The sequence below is a fragment of the Cavia porcellus genome, unplaced genomic scaffold, assembly GCF_034190915.1.
Source record: "Cavia porcellus strain 051 isolate PalLab524CR breed Dunkin Hartley unplaced genomic scaffold, mCavPor4.1 scaffold_50, whole genome shotgun sequence".
In the NCBI taxonomy this organism is placed as follows: Eukaryota; Metazoa; Chordata; class Mammalia; order Rodentia; family Caviidae; genus Cavia; species Cavia porcellus.
Genome location: NW_026947533.1, coordinates 1,949,113 through 1,965,919, shown reverse-complemented (window position 1 = coordinate 1,965,919; position 16,807 = coordinate 1,949,113). Strand labels below are relative to the sequence as shown.

General features: G+C 37.5%; 1 protein-coding gene and 1 long non-coding RNA gene across 2 annotated transcripts; both read left to right on the top strand.

Moving 5' to 3' along the window:
• The first annotated feature begins 245 nt into the window (after positions 1-245).
• Positions 246-12,278, top strand: LOC134475016 (uncharacterized). The gene is made up of 3 exons (XR_010046010.1): positions 246-389; positions 11,896-12,022; positions 12,219-12,278. It is a non-coding gene; the product is annotated as an uncharacterized LOC134475016 (long non-coding RNA).
• Positions 12,279-12,688: 410 nt separating this feature from the next.
• Positions 12,689-16,280, top strand: LOC134475023 (zinc finger protein 709-like). Its single transcript, XM_063244389.1, has 3 exons — positions 12,689-12,693; positions 12,791-12,795; positions 13,810-16,280. Exons 1-3 carry the CDS (start codon positions 12,689-12,691, stop codon positions 14,958-14,960), a joined length of 1,161 nt encoding a protein of 386 aa, XP_063100459.1. The 3' UTR covers positions 14,961-16,280.
• The last annotated feature ends 527 nt before the right edge of the window (positions 16,281-16,807 follow it).

Here is a 16,807-nt window from a genome sequence, read left to right as displayed (position 1 = left end):
GCCTGAGGTAAGGCACTTTGGTACACATATTCCTCTGTGTAGCTGAGATCAACACTGGTGAAGACAACCAGCTTCAGAAGTCTCTGACTACTGTCTATCATTTGGGATCCTCTCTTGCAGGAAGGAGTTCCATTCCCTGTTTATTTTTGACTTAGAAGGAGGGCAGTAGAGCAGCAGTCAATCAGTGATGAAGAGGCGGGCTATATGAAATGTCCAATCAGGCGAGCTGTGGGAGGAGGTCTCTTGGGTCTCTTCCGGTGTATAGAAATTGTGTACCTGTTTGGAATACAAAACTGGGAGCAGAATGCTTGCTGGATCTCATTTACTGGTTTCGATGTCCTGTGGCCTGATTAGCAAAGAACCTGGGAGACCCTCTAAGCCACAGAATGGTGAGGCTTTGGATGGGAGCCCAGAAATAGGGTGGAATTGGGAGAAGACAGTTACAAGTGGTGAGAAGTAGTTCTGGTGTGTGTAGACTCAGGTATTTAGTTAGCTTCAGCTCCAGAGGTCTTCTAGCATTGGTCTTGGGTCGTCCACTTTCCCTTTTTTCTTCTGCTGGGAGCAAGGATGATTCTGTGTCCCCAGAGCCCTGAATTAACTCTGATAGCAACAGACTGGAGTATCATCTTTGAAATTTTCTACTGCCCTGACAACTTCACCATAGAGAGCAGAGGAAGGAGCTTGGGAAGCCCCTGACTCTGATGCATTTTGGAGCTGGAGCATCAGTACTGAGCTTGGTCTCTGCTCTCATTCCAGGGATCAGCAACCTTGATGTTCTAAAGTTTATAAATGTTTGTAATGCAGGGCCTCATATCCACAATGGCACTTCTTAAACTTGTAATTTTTTGTATTTATAGGGATTGCCTAAATTTATCATATGTTCTCGCATTTCCAACCCCATGACAGGTGTTGGCAAAGATTATGAAAATTCAGAGATGTGCAGTGATGTGCTTCGGTGGAGGAAGGCTTTTCAAACACCTGGTGAACTCCTGTGTATGATAAATAACAGTGAAAATAATTTTTCAACATAATTTGTGACACGTGCTCATAGACTATATTTGTGAGAACAGCCATAAAAGTTTCAATTTTGAGAAAAATGAAGCAGATATAAAAGTGTCCTCAAGGGCCAGGTAAGGTGTGCTTGCTAAGGACAAATTCCAGAAAGGCCTGCCTGTTAAATTCTCACTGGAAAATGCCTAAATGTAGGAACATGCCTAAGTTGCATGAACATATACATGTGATATCCTTCTGAATGGAAAGGAATATGGGTGTCATCTCTGAATTAAGAGCTGCTTTAATAGCGTGGTTGATCATATACATTGTTTAAATATTGAAATGCTCTGTAATTGACTTTACTAATTCGTGTAAAGAGATTCCCTAAATTGAAATTGTGCAGGTATATCAATAGTTAAGGCATGAAGGGTTTTCTGCTTAGGGTGGACCGGAGGAACATGGAAAGGATGTGGAAGTGACCAGCAGGACACAGTGTGCAAATAGCAGGACATACAACAGAGAGGGTCTTCACTGAGTCAGGTAGTACTTAGGGTAAGCATGAAGTTAAAGTTGAATCATGATATCTTCCTTAAGGTGAATAACACCAGCTCTGGTAACAATCAGTATTCCACATCTCTGTCACCCCATGAATTCTGTGTTATTCACTTGAAATCTAGTTTTGATTATCTCGAATTATGACTCAGTATCACGAAGGTGAAATTTGAATTTTTTTTGTACCAAGTATTGAACTCATGTTCTCAAGCTTGCAAGTTAGGTTTTCAAGCTGCTAGCTAAATACCCAGCTCTGAAAGTGTTTTCTGTATATTATGAATAATATCAACCTTGTTCCTCAGAAAATGTTGAATATTGTGGAATGTTTCTTAATTGTATGGCTATAACTTTTTAAAGCAAAGGTGTCTTATGCAGTCATTTTCCAAGTTTCACATTGTCTGTGGGGTGTCTCCATCAGGGTTTCTCTATTTCAGGCAGCTCTGTAACTTAGGCTAGCCCCAAACTCAAGACAGTTCTCCTGCATCAGCCTCCCAAGATATATTTCTTATATCTGAGTGGAAAGTGATCACTTGTTGACACTGAGGTATAATTTGAAGCTTGCACCTGCTTTCATTGTTTATACATTTTTTACATACAGCAGTTTTCCATGAACATTTGTGTTATAATTTATGTACCATATTTGATGTTATTTATGTTTTGTTCTATGAAACCAAATTCAAATATCAAAATGCTGCTTAAGTATATTAAGAATAAAGGACTCAGTGGCCTAATTGAGATTTGAAGAGATATAATTTGTAGTCCATCAAAGTGATGGATGAGATACTTGTCTGCCTCTGTGCTTTATGGATGCTGGTCCTGCAGGCTCTCACTATGAGCTCTGCATTAGAGACAATGCACACCAACTCTTGCAGTGACTCAGCATAAGAATCAGTGCTCCTATTTGGCTGTTACAGTAGTGGTGAGTTGCAACATAGCATGAAATCGCTGTCTCAAAAAATGTATATACAAAAATTAATCCCCAAGATATGGGATTAAGATTTGAAGAAATCAGTCTCCATTCAACTGTTTTCTTTGGTTTTATTTGTTTAGTTTAGCTTTGTTTTATTGAGGCAGGTTTTCTCTGTGTATATCAGCTAGATTTGAACCCCTTATGGAGTGCAGAGTTGCCCTAACCACAAAGCAGCACTCCTGCCTCAGTTTCTGGAGTGCTGGGATTATAGATATGTGTGTTTTTACCCTAGAAAATATTGAGGCTTGTAACTTAGCTGTGTTGTAGCTTGGCATAGTAGATGGCATGTTGAGCTTTGCATTTAACTAGTGCCCTGTACTTCACCCAGAGAAATGGAAAATCACTCAGGGTAGAAGTCCAAGGAGTAAAGCAAAATGAGCTATACACAAAGAAAAAAATTAACCTGCTCAACAAAAGAAGCAGAATAAATTTGTCATCCAAAAATTATTATAAGAGTCTAGCTCAATGATTTCCAACAGGATCTTTTTGTGATTCTATCTTTTAAAATGTCTGTAACTTTCCAGTTCAAAGCCTCTTCTTTAGATCCTGAAATGGGGATGGGGGTTCTGTATACAAGTGGTCCTGAGACCAGCTAATGAAATTTCACATTTCTCAATTGGTTTGCTTGTCTTCCTATATTGTTGTTCACAAACTCAACTCAAGCTGCAGAAACCTTTACTGACACAAGCAAACACCAGGATTAAATGACAGTGGCACTGAAATGAAAGAATAATATTGAAAAGGAAAGGAGAAAAAAGACAAATGCCATGTGTTATAATGCCCACCTCTTTTCCCTAGAGATGAAGAGGTTAAAACAGTAGAATGGCCATGTATTCAAAGAGCCAACCTACCTAGTGATTGCAAGGCTGGCCAGAACTCCAAAGTGAGTCTATGTCTTTAAATCAAAAAACTAAAATGAAAAAAATAAACAAGGTGACAGAAAGACTATTTAAAAAAATAATTATGGAGCTGAGTGAAAGTTAACTTATGCAAAATGGGAATTATTGAATGATGCTGCAGAAGAAGGAAGGCCATGTAGTGGCATCCAGGAGGCAGTGACAAACACAGATTTAGGAATGGCACCTATTGTGCTACAGCACAACAGTGACCTCCTTCCCCCAATACATTTGTAGTTCACTAGACTGAGGACTTCTAAAAGTTCATGGAAATGTTAAACTCATGACAAACAAGCAGCTTGAAATCCAGCCTTTGGAACATGGCCTTTAGCAGAATTTCATATTTAAATTTAAATAAGAAAAATATAATTCTTCCCTGTTTGATGTCAAATGCACCAAGTTTAATGGCTCACAACATTGAGAAACGAAGCCACAAACCAAAAGAAGTTCCAAAATTTTCTTAGAAAAAAAGAGAGAAGAATAGCCCTGAATTTTCTGGAGTGGTCTTCAGTGTTTTGGCCACAGACCTATTGTCAGAGAACAGTTATACAGTAAAGTCCCAATGTGGGTACAGTGTGGGTCTCAGACTACAATCAACCTATAAGCTTATAGCTGCTTAACTAATATTATTCAGCAGGGGAACAAGTCAGCCCGAAAAGGTATGTGGAAAGAGCCAAGGCATTTTGTGGGAACAATAGTCCAGTTGTTCTGGTCTTTGAGTATGGTAATTGAGGCCTATGAGGACTTCCTGGAACAGGTGGTGGAAACTGCAGTACATTTCAAACTATTGTTTTTCTCTTCAGGAGCATGTAGACATTGTCACTGCATCTTCACCTTCAGTTCTGGCTTTCTTCAGCTGTGCCTGTAGCAGTGATTGTTGTGTTTAGTTTTTTGCATTGACTCTTTGAGGTTCCAGTTCTTCTCTGATTGTATATCAATTTCTGTCTACATTGGCATCCTTTGCTAAAATCACAATAGTATTTGAATGAATAAAGTGATGTTTATACATTTAAAACTATTCATTAATACAGGCCAGGGATTTAAGCTCAGCAGGCAGAAACGTCTGCCTGGAAAGTGCTAGGTTGTAACTTTGATCGCTGGTACCTATAAACAAAAGTAATTTAAACTGCAAGGAAATAAAATCTTTTCATTTGCGAAAATGTAGGTTTATAAAATTTATAACTAAATATGTCAATGGCAAATTAAACATTGTTAATAGTCATATTTAGTATCTAAAGTTGTTGATTCTGGGTGTTGAATTCAGAGATAAAAGAAGCTGCCTGGAGTGCACAAGGACATGAGTTCAATCTCTCATACAAAAAAAAAATTCACAGTTGTCAGTGATTTAGTGCTATGAGCACATTTATTGAAACTGATACTTGTTAATTAATAGGCTTAATATTTCCTTTGTGGTCTATGAAATACCTGCACATAACATGCCAATTACAGTAAATGATGTACTGTCCCCTATAGTGTTAGACCGGTGTCGCAAGGAAGACTCCAAGGGCCTCACTCTCATGTAAAAACAAAGGGGTTTTTATTATTCTGTGTACACGGGGTCCTCCAAACAGGTGGAAATGGAGAACCCTGAGTTGGGGCAAGGCTGGTGTTTTTAAGGATGAAAACCGCAAAGCAGGCGGGTTACAGAAGCAGATCGCATTGGTTAGTTTTGAACAGTGCAGGGCTTGGCAAAAGCTGATTGGAGAGGCCCAAGGTTGGGTAACTATGGTGTCCGGGGTTCTAGCCTGGTCACTGTGTTCCCGGAACTGTTACTTATCTTGCCTAACTCACTGAAACAGAACATCCTGTGGTTTTATGACCAACGGAAAGTCCCTTCTTGCTTTGTACAGATAGCTCGGGGGTTGCAGCTGTAAAGTTAACTCTTTCAGTACAATCTAATACAATCTGATGCAATTAACACAATTTGTGATGGGGCTACCAGATAGGGAAGACTCAGGATGTCAGGAGCTATTACCTCAGGCCTTTGTTTTATGGCCTTTAGGAAGTTAAAACTTAACCTAGTTGGATTTGAAGGGAGAAGGGGAGGGGGAGCAGCAGATGGAACGAGCTTTCTTGGTCTCTTCAATAGGATTGCTATTTTCTGAGTTGTTTTTATTTTTTGTTTTCCCACATACTTGAAAGTTGAAAATGTTGGCTGTTGCTAGCTAGAAAAACTGTGATAATCATTTTTTTTTCAATTTAGTGATATATTTCCCTATATCCATTAAGAACATTTATTTGCTACAATTACCCCAAGTCAAATTCATAAACAATTCTTAAAGTTACAGGCAGCTGAGTTAGTTAGAAATACAGGCAACCATACCATGATATAGTGGAATGAAATTCTTGAACTTCTATGTCTGGTATGAGTTTGTGTTCTCTAAAGTGCAAAAATGAATTTTAGGAACAACAGAGTTGAAGAGCAGAATATATTTATTGAGAGATAGAAAGTGAATGTGTTTTGCTCTAAATAGGATATTTTGGAATTGGGAGGTGGAACTAGGGGACTTTTACCTTGAAGTCACTTTCCTCTCCCCTATTCAACTTACCTGTGGCCAGAAAAGAATCTCAATCAGTTACTTGCATATCAGCAATGCCATCTTTTTTTTTTTTTGTCTTTTTCCTTTTTATCCATACCGGGGATTGAATTCAGGACTACCTGCTGGCAAGGCAGGCGCTTATGCCACTGAGCTAAATCTCCAGACCCAGTAATGCCATCTTTAATTAAGCACCACCAAAGTCAAAAACTATATGTATGCCGCCCACATACTTCCAGAATTAAAAGCAAGACCCCCCAGTGGTCATGGGGTTCTCCCCATATTCTTAGAATAAAGGCCATTTTGACTTTGTATTCTCTTCTTTACTACACCAAAAATCCTATCGGAAAGCTTCTATCTGAGAAAAACAGGAGGGATTCTGAGCCTGTAGCAAAAGACTGTCTCTTCTAGAGACTTTACAGAATAAAATCATGTGATGAGACAGGTTTAAAGTGGGTTAGATTACTGAGATTACTGAGGAGGTAAATTAGCACAATAGAGAAGCAGAATATAAGAAATGTAAAAGTGGTCTTTTATTTAAAGAATGTGGAGAGGAGCCCACAGCCACCAAGGGTTTGGCTGTGTTTTTTTTTCCCTGACTGAGTATGGGGTTATGGGGTATATGTGACTTTTGAATGGCTGTTGTGCTTGGAGGGGACATTGATGTCTTGCTAGGAGCTGATGGGAATTTTCTTTAGGCCCCTTGGAAAGAAAGAGGAAGTTGTATTCAAGGAGAAAAGAGGAAGTGGCCTTATGACTAAGCATCCCTGATTTCACATTCTTCCACCTTGAACTACAAACATGAGGTCCTGTAATTATTTGAAGGGCAAAGCTCTTTCAAATACATCCTTTGGTTTGAATGAAGAAATCAAAACAAAGAATTTTTGCTGTCTTCCTCCATGGCTGTTGGTAAACCATTCATAAGAAATATTTTGAGTCAATTCCTTAATGCATTGTCAATACCATAACCAAAATTACAGATCAGTTCAGTTTCAGAAAAAGAAGCAGCACTTAAAGGCAGGGATAAAAGACTTCAATGCAAATATCCATGGCGTGGTGAGATCAACAATGTGTGATACAAACTACTGGATTTCTCTAACTTCAAGAAAGAGAAAAGTTTATACTGATATTGATATACTGGAATGAATCTCCCTGTCTACTATGTCTGATATTAGGTTTTTGTCCTGTAAAGTCCAAGAATGAATTTTAGGAACAACAGAGATTAAGAGAAGAATATACTTATTGAGAGAAAAAAAGCTGCCTGAGAGAGAGAAGGTATCCTGAGCAGGTTGCCAAACACTGTCCATTCTAGGGACCTTTATAGAGTAAACTCATGTGGTGAAGTGAGTTTAAGGTGGGGAAAACTAAGAACTCACAATGCAGATGGGCATAAGATGGGACAGAGTAATGGTAGCCAATAAGATTATAAGTTCAGGTAAAGTTGATTAAATTGGTAACAAAGGGGGAAGGGAGTCACATAGAAAGCAGGCATTCTTAGGCAGCTGTGACTCTTCCCTTAGGGGTTTGGGAGGGTGACTCCTGAGTTCCTCAGGATGATAGGAACTATTTAGAATGTCAGTCTTTAGGATAAGGATACATTTCTTTAAATGGTGACTCCTGACTTCCTCAGAGTGCTAGGGAACTATTTAGAGTATCAATCCTTAGGATATGGATGAATTTGCTTATCATTTGTCTTGAGCCTTGGCCCATAGCATGAGGTGTCAGTATTCCCCATAGTTGCAAGGTATCTGGTCTCCTGCATGGCCAAGTCTCATGCCAATAGTATTTAAGTAACTCACGTCCCTGTAACAGTACTGTTTGGAAAATTGAGTACAGATGTCTTGTGCACTGGGTGAAAGATCTGGGGATGACAATGTGCAATGTATATACCTTTGTTGCCCCCTGATTGACACGTTTTGAAATTTAATTTTAGTTGATGTGTTCTTTTTTTCTTGAAATAAAATAGATTTAAAAATTAAAAGTCTGAGGTAAAGCTCTTCAATACAAACACTCCTCTGTCGAGCTGAGTTCACCACTGTAGAAGAATGGCAGCTCCAGAAGTCTCTGCACTACAGTCTATCATTTGAGATCCTCTCTTGCAGGGAGGGCTTCCTTTCTCTGTTTATTCTTGACTCAGAAGGACGGCAATAGAGCAGGAGTCAATCAGTGATAAAGGGGCAGGCTATATGAACTGTCCAGTGAGGTGGGCCATTGCTGGCTGTGACTTCTGTCTGTTCTGGTGTCTCAGCATGATTTACCTGTTCTGAGTACAACAGTGGTAGCAAAATGTTTGCTGAATCTCATTTAATACTTTTGATGTCCTGTGGCCTGATTAGCAAAGATTCTGAGAGATCCTGGATCCATGGAATAGTGAGGTTGTGGATAGGAGCCCAGAAATAGGATGGATTGGGCAAAACCAGTTACAAGTGTTTAGGAGTAGTTCCGGTGTCTGTAGCCTCAGGTATTTAGTTAGCTTCAGCTCCTGAGGTCCTCAAGCTTTGGCCATGGGACATTCACTATCCCTTTTGCCTCTTGCCATTGGCAAGGGTAATTTGGGGTTGCCAGGACCCTGGCTTCACTATGACAGCAGCAGACTCAAGTATCATCTTTGAAATTCACTGCTAGCCTGGTAAGTCCACCATCTTAGGCATTGGGAGGAGCTTGGGAAGACCCTGACTATGATGCTTTTGTAGCTTGTAGAGCAGTAATGAGCTAGGTCTATGCCCTCTTTCCACAGAGTAGAAGATCTGGAATGTCTAGAGTTTATTAATGTATTTAATGCAGGGCCTCATAGCCACAATGGCTCAACTTAAACTTGGGCTTTTTTGTATTTATAGTGATCTCCTAAATTTATAGTATGTTCTCCTATTTCTTCCTCATGACAGGTAGTGACAAAGGTCCTGAGAATTCAGAGATATGTAGTAGTGTGCCTCAGTGGAGAAAGGCTTCCTAAACAATTGGTGAACACCTGTGTATTCTTGAACATTGCAAAATAATTTCTGAACATACTTATTTAGGTATGCTCACAGACTACGTTTCTGAAAACAGCCATAGAGTTTTGAAGTCTGAGAAAAATGAAGCAAATATGAAAGTATTATCAAGGACAGGGTAAAAATGTGTGAAGGACAAATTGCAGAAAGGGCTACCTGTTAAATTCTCATCGAAAAATGCCAAAATTTAGGCATTTGCATGGACATATACATGTGATATCCTTCTGAATGGAAAGGAACAGAGGTGTCATCTCTGAATTAAGAGCTGGTTTAGTAGCTTGGGTGTTAATAGACAGTTTAAATATGGAAATTCTCTACAATGAACATATCTAAGTGGTGTAAATGAGAAGCCCTAAATAGAAATTTTGCAGTGATATCAATACTTAGGCATGAGGTGTTTTCTGTTTGGATGGATCAGAGGAGTGTGGAAAAGATGTGGAAGTGACTGACAGGATGCAGGCAGCAAATAGCAGGACATACAACAGAGAGCGTCTTCACTGAAAGTCAAGTAGTTCTTAGAGTAATTATGAAGTAAAGTTCTGATTGCTTCATTGAGGTGATCAACACCAGCGCTGTCAACAATCAGTACTCCACATCCCTGTCAACACATGATTTTTGTATTCCATACTTGAGATCTAATTTGATTATCTCTAATTATGTCCCAGTGTCATGAAGGTGAAATTTTCAATTTTTTTGTACCAAGGATCGAACGCATGACCTATGCTTTCCAGGCAGTCCTTCATGCCACTGAGCTCAATACCCAACTATGAAAGTGTTTTCTGTGTAGTATGGAAGAGATCCACATTGTTTCTCAGAAAGTGTTGAATATTGTTGGAATTTTTCAGTATTGTATGGCTATAACTTTTTAAAAACAAACCAAAGGTGTCTTATGCAGTCTCTTTTTAAGCTTCACTTTGTCTGTTCGGTGTCTCAATCAGGGTTTGTCTATTTTAGACAGCTCTGTAACTTAGGATAGCCCCAAATTCAAGGAAGAAATCCTTCACCAGCATCCCAAGATATATTTCTTATATTTGACTTGAAAGTGATCACTTGGTGACAGTGAGGTATAATTTACAGCTTGGGCCTGGTTTCATTTTATATACATATTTTTAAAATACAGCTGTTTTTCCCTAACACTTGAGTTATTATTTATATACCATATTTGATGTTATTTATGTTTTGTTCTATGAATCCAAATTCATGTTTCAAAATGCTGCTTAAGTATATTAAGAACAAAGTACTCATTGGCCTAAATGAGATTTTAAGAGACATCATCTGTAGTATATCAAAGTGATTGATGAGATTTTTTATTTAATTTTGAAATTGGTAAAATACAATAGAACAAGGCAGCATAAGGTCAACTAAGATCATACAGTGAAATTGGTACACAACTTCACAACAGGTTACTGGGATAACAGTAATAGGTATCACAGTATATTTTGTTATCTTTGTAATAGTTGTTCTTTAATCACATATATCAAAATGAGATGAAATACAGAACATTATAGAACTTATCAAAACAGAATATTGAATTGAGCAGTACCATTAATTAGAATAGAGTGAAACAATAATAAAAACATTTTCCTTCAAAGAGATAGTAGAAGGAAGTCCCCCTTATTTGCTATGGTCTACTTCCCAGGAGGCACTCAGATTTCTGGTTCCCATTAGCCCATTCCAGAAAGGGCTACCTGTTAAATTCTCATCAAAAAATGCCAAAATTTAGGCATTTACATGGATATATACATGTGATATCCTTCTGAATGGAAAGGAATAGAGGTGTCATCTCTGAATTAAGAGCTGGTTTAGTAGCTTGGGTGTTAATAGACAGTTTAAATATGGAAATTCTCTACAATGAACATATCTAAGTGGTGTAAATAAGAAGCCCTAAATAGAAATTTTTCAGGAGAAGAGGGGTAGGGAAGTGGGATGTTTGTTTCTAGGTGGTGCATCAGTAGGTGACAGGAGAAGAGGGGTAGGGAAGTGGGATGTTTGATTCTAGGTGGTGCATCAGTAGGTTCACTATTGCTCATTAAGGAGACAGGCTGGTTGTTTGGTTTCACAGCGTCCTAAGTTCCAATATATCACAGATCTTAGGAGCTACTACTGGTTATCCCCCTGGAAGGGCTGCAGTTTTCCATACTACCACTGCTCACCAGGGAGGTGAGGTACTTGCTTGGCTTCCCAGTGTCCTAAGTTCCAACATGGCATGGATCTCAGAAGTTGCTGCTGGTTCTCCCCATGAAAGGGCCGCAGTCTGCCAGACTGCCACCACTTACCAGGGAGAAGTGGTGCTTGCTTGGCTTCATAGTGTCCTAAATTCCAGCATGGCATGGATCTCAGGAGCTGCTGTTGGTTTTCCCCCTAGAAGGGCTGCAGTCTGCCAAACCACCACCACTGACCATGGAGTGGAGGTGCTTACTTAGCTTCCCAGTCAATTGATGAGATATTTATCTGCTTCTGTGCTTTGTGGTTGCTGGTCCTGCAGGCTTCTCACTGTGAGCTCTGCTTTAGAGAAAGTGCACAGGGAATCTTGCCATGACTCAGCACAAGAATCAGTGCTCCTATTTGGCTGTTACATTAGAAGTGAGTTTCAATCTAGCATCAAATTTGCTGTCTTCAAAAATGTGTATAGACAGAAAATTAATGACAAGACATGGATTTAAATTTGAACAAATCAGTTTTCATTCAGCTGTTTTGTTTGGCTTTATTTGTTTAGTTTAGTTTTGCTTTATTGAGACAAGCTTTCTGTATGTATATCAGGTGGATTTGAACACCCTATGGAGCCTAGAATTGCCCTGACCTCACTGATGCTTTCCTGTCTCTGCCTTTTGAGTGCTGGGATTATAGATATGCACCACCGCACTTTGCTTTTGATTCAGATTTGTAGGAGAGAATTTAAGATATCCCAAACCTGGGGTCTCAACCTTCCTTTGAGAAATATATGTATGATCCTTTAGGAGGTGGTGACCTTTGAGGATGTGGTTGTGAACTTCAGCAATGAGGAGTGGAGTTTGCTGAGTCCATCCCAAAAGAACCTCTACAGAGATGTGATGGGTGAAATCTTTAGGAACATGGCTGCAATTGGTAAGGATGAAATCTTTTTGTCACTCATGCTGTCAGAATATTGTTTGTTGCTCATTAGTGATGTTTCGTTAAAAAGAATATGAAAATATTTTTAAAAATAGCTCAGACATGGACATATTATATCATAAATCTAAACAAAAATCTATTTGTATGTATTACTCAACTGAGTCCTGGTATTTCTATGTCTACAATTCAGGAGGACTTGGGGATATCCAGGAAGCTGAAAAAGGAGGCAAAATTTACTGGAGATACTTAAAGTAATTCCCACTCACAAGGAGAGGAATGTTCCTGAGTAATTAGTGAGTCAGCAGAAAAATGAACACCAAATAAATGAGGCACTATTCAATTTAATGTCAGTAATATTCTCTGAAGATGTATAAGCTAGTGTATATATGAGGGAATTAAATCATGAAAATGTATGACATTGCATATAGATGTGTACGAAAGGCATACACTTTGAGTTATGACATTCTGCCTTCAGTTTTTATACCCATTTTTACATGTGAATACAACACATTCATTATCTAACAATTGCTAAGATTGCAATAGAATTTGAAATAAAACTGAGTGCTCGTGTTTATAAGCCATGCTCTAGACAATCAGTGATTCTGATTAATATTCTTAGTAGACTGGTGGAATGTTAGTGCACTCATTTTGAATATCAGTATGCAGTTGTCTCTAAAAATTGATCCTCTCAGACTTGTCCTGGATATAAAATCTCAAAATCCGCATAAAATACTGATACATGCTTACTCATATATAAAGCAGATCAAGTTATAACATATGAGGCTTTGAAGCATATCTATCTATCACTGGATTTGTGGAGAAGGAAAATGTTAATAGACTCTCTGTGATTGTGCATTCTTGTAAACCCAGCACACTAGAAATCAGATTTTGCAGAATGGCAATTTCAAGTTCAAACTTCACAGCTTAATGTTCAGTGAAAATCTCTTAAAATAGATATTTAAAAAGCTACAGATTTATGCTAATACCTGGTGTTCATTCCCAGCCCAGAAAAAAAAATGTGTTATATAATGTCAAAAAATAAATAATATAATGTCATTTTCCGTAAGAATTAGATGGGTCTTTCACCCATCAATTCAGTGAAATGGCTCAGCTATAAAACCTAAAAGGTCACAGGGTTTATTTTAGATGAGAAACCAAAATACAAAATGTGGAATGAAATTAAACAGAGTTGTTAGAGAAAAGTAAGACTGACCGTATGGAAAAGGGAACTACAGGTTAAGGACAGAAGGGAGATTGTGATAGGGAAACATATGAGAATAATCTGCATGTGATACACATATGTACCCATGCCCAAAGTGAAGCTAAAGATTCTGCATTTCAAAGTACCAATTTTTAAGATTTCCAAATGTGTACCAGTCTTTTGGGAATGGTTGTTTTCAACATATCTTACAAGGCTATTCTGTTGCTTCATAGTCAGAATTTCTTAGCAGCCATTAAAAACAGAACTTGATATTAATGCAGTCATTACATGGAGACCCATTTCACTGTAAATTTTTCTTTTTTTAAATTTAATATAAGGAAAATTAAATTAGACAAAATAAGTAGAAATAATATTGCTTTCAAAGTGAAAATAAAGAGTAAGAAATCGCAAGATGATGATTACATATGCTGTTCATAGAAATAGTTATGAAATACAAAAGTGAAACATATGAAGTGGAGATTCAAACAGTGAGAATGCAGTTTTGTTCAACTCTCCAAGAAAAACTTAGTAATATGCTTATAAATCCTATATGTGATTTTTTTTTTTCTTTACAGAAATGACAAGCTAGGGAAATCTTATGGACATACATCTCGGAATCAGTGTAAAGAAGTCTTCCTTTGTACTGCAGGAGGTAATGTGAATGTGAAAGAAACAGAAACACAACACAATGTTCAGATCCATGAAAAATATTGCAGTGGAGGGAAACCCTATGTATGCAAGCAATGCGGGAATGGTTTTACTACACATGGAATTTTTAAGAAACACGAAATAATTCACAGAGGAGAGAGACCCTACATATGTAAGGAGTGTGGGAAAGCTTTTACAACACATACGTATTGTCAAGTACATGAAAGTCTTCAATCTGGAGAAAAACGTTATGAATGTAAGCACTGTGAGAAAGCTTTCAGCACATGTACTTATTGTGTAATCCATGAAAAAATTCACACTGGGCAGAAATCGCATATATGTAAGAAATGTGGGAAAGCTTTTAGCAGGAAAATTCATTTTCAAATACATAAAAATGTTCACACTGGAGAGAAACCCTATGTGTGTAAGCAATGTGGAAAAGGTTTCACCCAACTTGGACATTGTAAGGAACATGAAAGAATTCACACTGGAGAGAAACCATATGTATGTAAGAAATGTGGGAAAGCTTTTAATACACGGGGAGACTGTAAGAAACATGAAAGAATTCACACTGGAGAGAAACCCTATGTATGTAAGCAATGTGGGAAAGCTTTTACCAGACCTGGATGTTGTAAGGAACATGAAAGAATTCACACTGGAGAGAAACCATATGTATGTAAACAATGTGGGAAAGCTTTTAACTCACGTGCAAGTTATAAGGTTCATGAAAGAATTCATACTGGAGAGAAACCATATGTATGTAAGCAATGTGGGAAAGCTTTTAACTCACGTGCAAGTTATAAGGTTCATGAAAGAATTCACACTGGAGAGAAACCATATGTATGTAAGCAATGTGGGAAAGCTTTTAACTCACGTGCAAGTTATAAGGTTCATGAAAGAATTCATACTGGAGAGAAACCCTATGTATGTAAGCAATGTGGGAAAGCTTTTAACAAACGTGCAAATTGTAAGGTTCATGAAAGAATTCACACTGGAGAGAAACCATATGTATGTAAGCAATGTGGGAAAGCTTTTAAAACACATGCAGATTGTAAGAAACATGAAAGTTTACATTCAATATAAAACCAGTGTATATAAGCATCATGAGAATGGTTTCAGCACACATACATATTGCATAATGCATGAAAATCTTCACACTGGGCAGAAAACTAACATATGTAAGGAATGTGGGAAAGGTTTCAGCAGAAATGCTCATTGTCCAATACATTATAAAATTTACTTGGTTAAGAAACCCTGTGTATGTGAAGAATGTGGGAAAGCTTTCACCACATATGGATTTTTTAAAATACATCAATGAGTTCACACTGGTAAGAAAGCCTATGTATATAACAATGTGGCAAAGCTTTTACTGCATATAGTCATTGCAAAACACATGAAAGAATTCAAACTGAGAAGAACCACTGCTATGTAAGCAAGTGGAGACACTTTCATCAGCCAGATTGTAAGTGAAATACATGAAAAAACTCACACAAGAGATAAATCCTATGTGTTATGGGAATACTCTCAGCATACTTGATCATTGTTACATATCTGAAAGAGCTCACTGGGCAGAGATTCTATGTGGACTAACAATGTGAGAAATATAGCAATCCATGTTTTTGTTAAATGCATAGAAAAAGCATCACTGTTCAGACAGTTTAGATCTAAGTGTACTTTAAAAATCCCAAGGAGACCTGAAGAAATAATCAATACAGAAGTTAGATGTCAATATTTCTTCACAAATATTCCAGAAATGACAAATCTGAGGTGGAGCTCTACTCAATTGCATATGTTTTATGATTTTCAGTTAATCCCTTGTACCTCTCTAGATTTTTTAAAGTGTTTTTGTGCTTCAACATGGCATCTTGTAATTAAACATGCTAAACTGAAATGGGCTTTTCACTTTCAAGTATGGATAGGGCCTATGTACTTAATATTTTTTCTTTAAAACTTAAATTTTATATTTTTTGGTGAATTGTAATGTTTATTTAAAGAGAAAAAAGTGTAGTAATAATATAGAATTTCAGAAAAATAAACCATAAGAAATCACTAGTTGATTAGTATCATATTGTCATCTTAGAAGTAGTTGTTCAAGTTACAAATTTAAAGCATACAAAGTGATATTCAAATAATGACACTGACAACAGTTCACCTCAATGATCCACCAAAAAGTTATTAATATGCCATCTGTCCTACACACTTTTTTTTTCTTAAAAAGGGTAAGATTAAACATGGCAAAACAGAGCAGAACAGAAGGAAACACAGATTTCAAAACAAGTCCACTGGAAATGATCACTGTCTATCTTACTGTCTCTAGTTTTCTTCCAAATAGTTGTTCCCGTCTTCACACACATTGAATATATACTGAATATTATAGAACTAATCAAATAATTACAGGATGATGCAGGCTTTTTTGATCTTCAAGACTGATTTTCAGGAAGTTGATAATGACTACCATAATGTCTTTCATTGTCTTTGAAGTAGCTGTCTTTATCTTTATGTATGCTGAAATGGAACATAAGAGACTGGACTAATATCACTCTGAACAGTGAATAATAGTATCCTGAGAAGGAGAAAGGTGAGGAATTGCCTAAAAAAAGAAGGCAGAGGACATTGTTAAAAGTGTATTAGGATTTAAAAGCTACAGTAGTTCTGTTGCTCTGTTTAGTTTGATTATATTTTGTTCTGGTCTGTCTACTCATATTAGAATTGAGGGCACAGAGAGATAACCCAAAAATGGCAGGTTATACCATGATGGTAATTGTCCTTAATTTCCTATTAACTAAAACTGAAACCCTGTATTAGTAACATTGTCTTACTATGACTGATCTTATTTTAAGCTGGTTTGTTTGAATGTTATTTGGCCTTGACTGATTCTATTCACATTTGGTGTGCTTGCTGGTATCAAGTTCAAGAGAAGAGGCAACTAC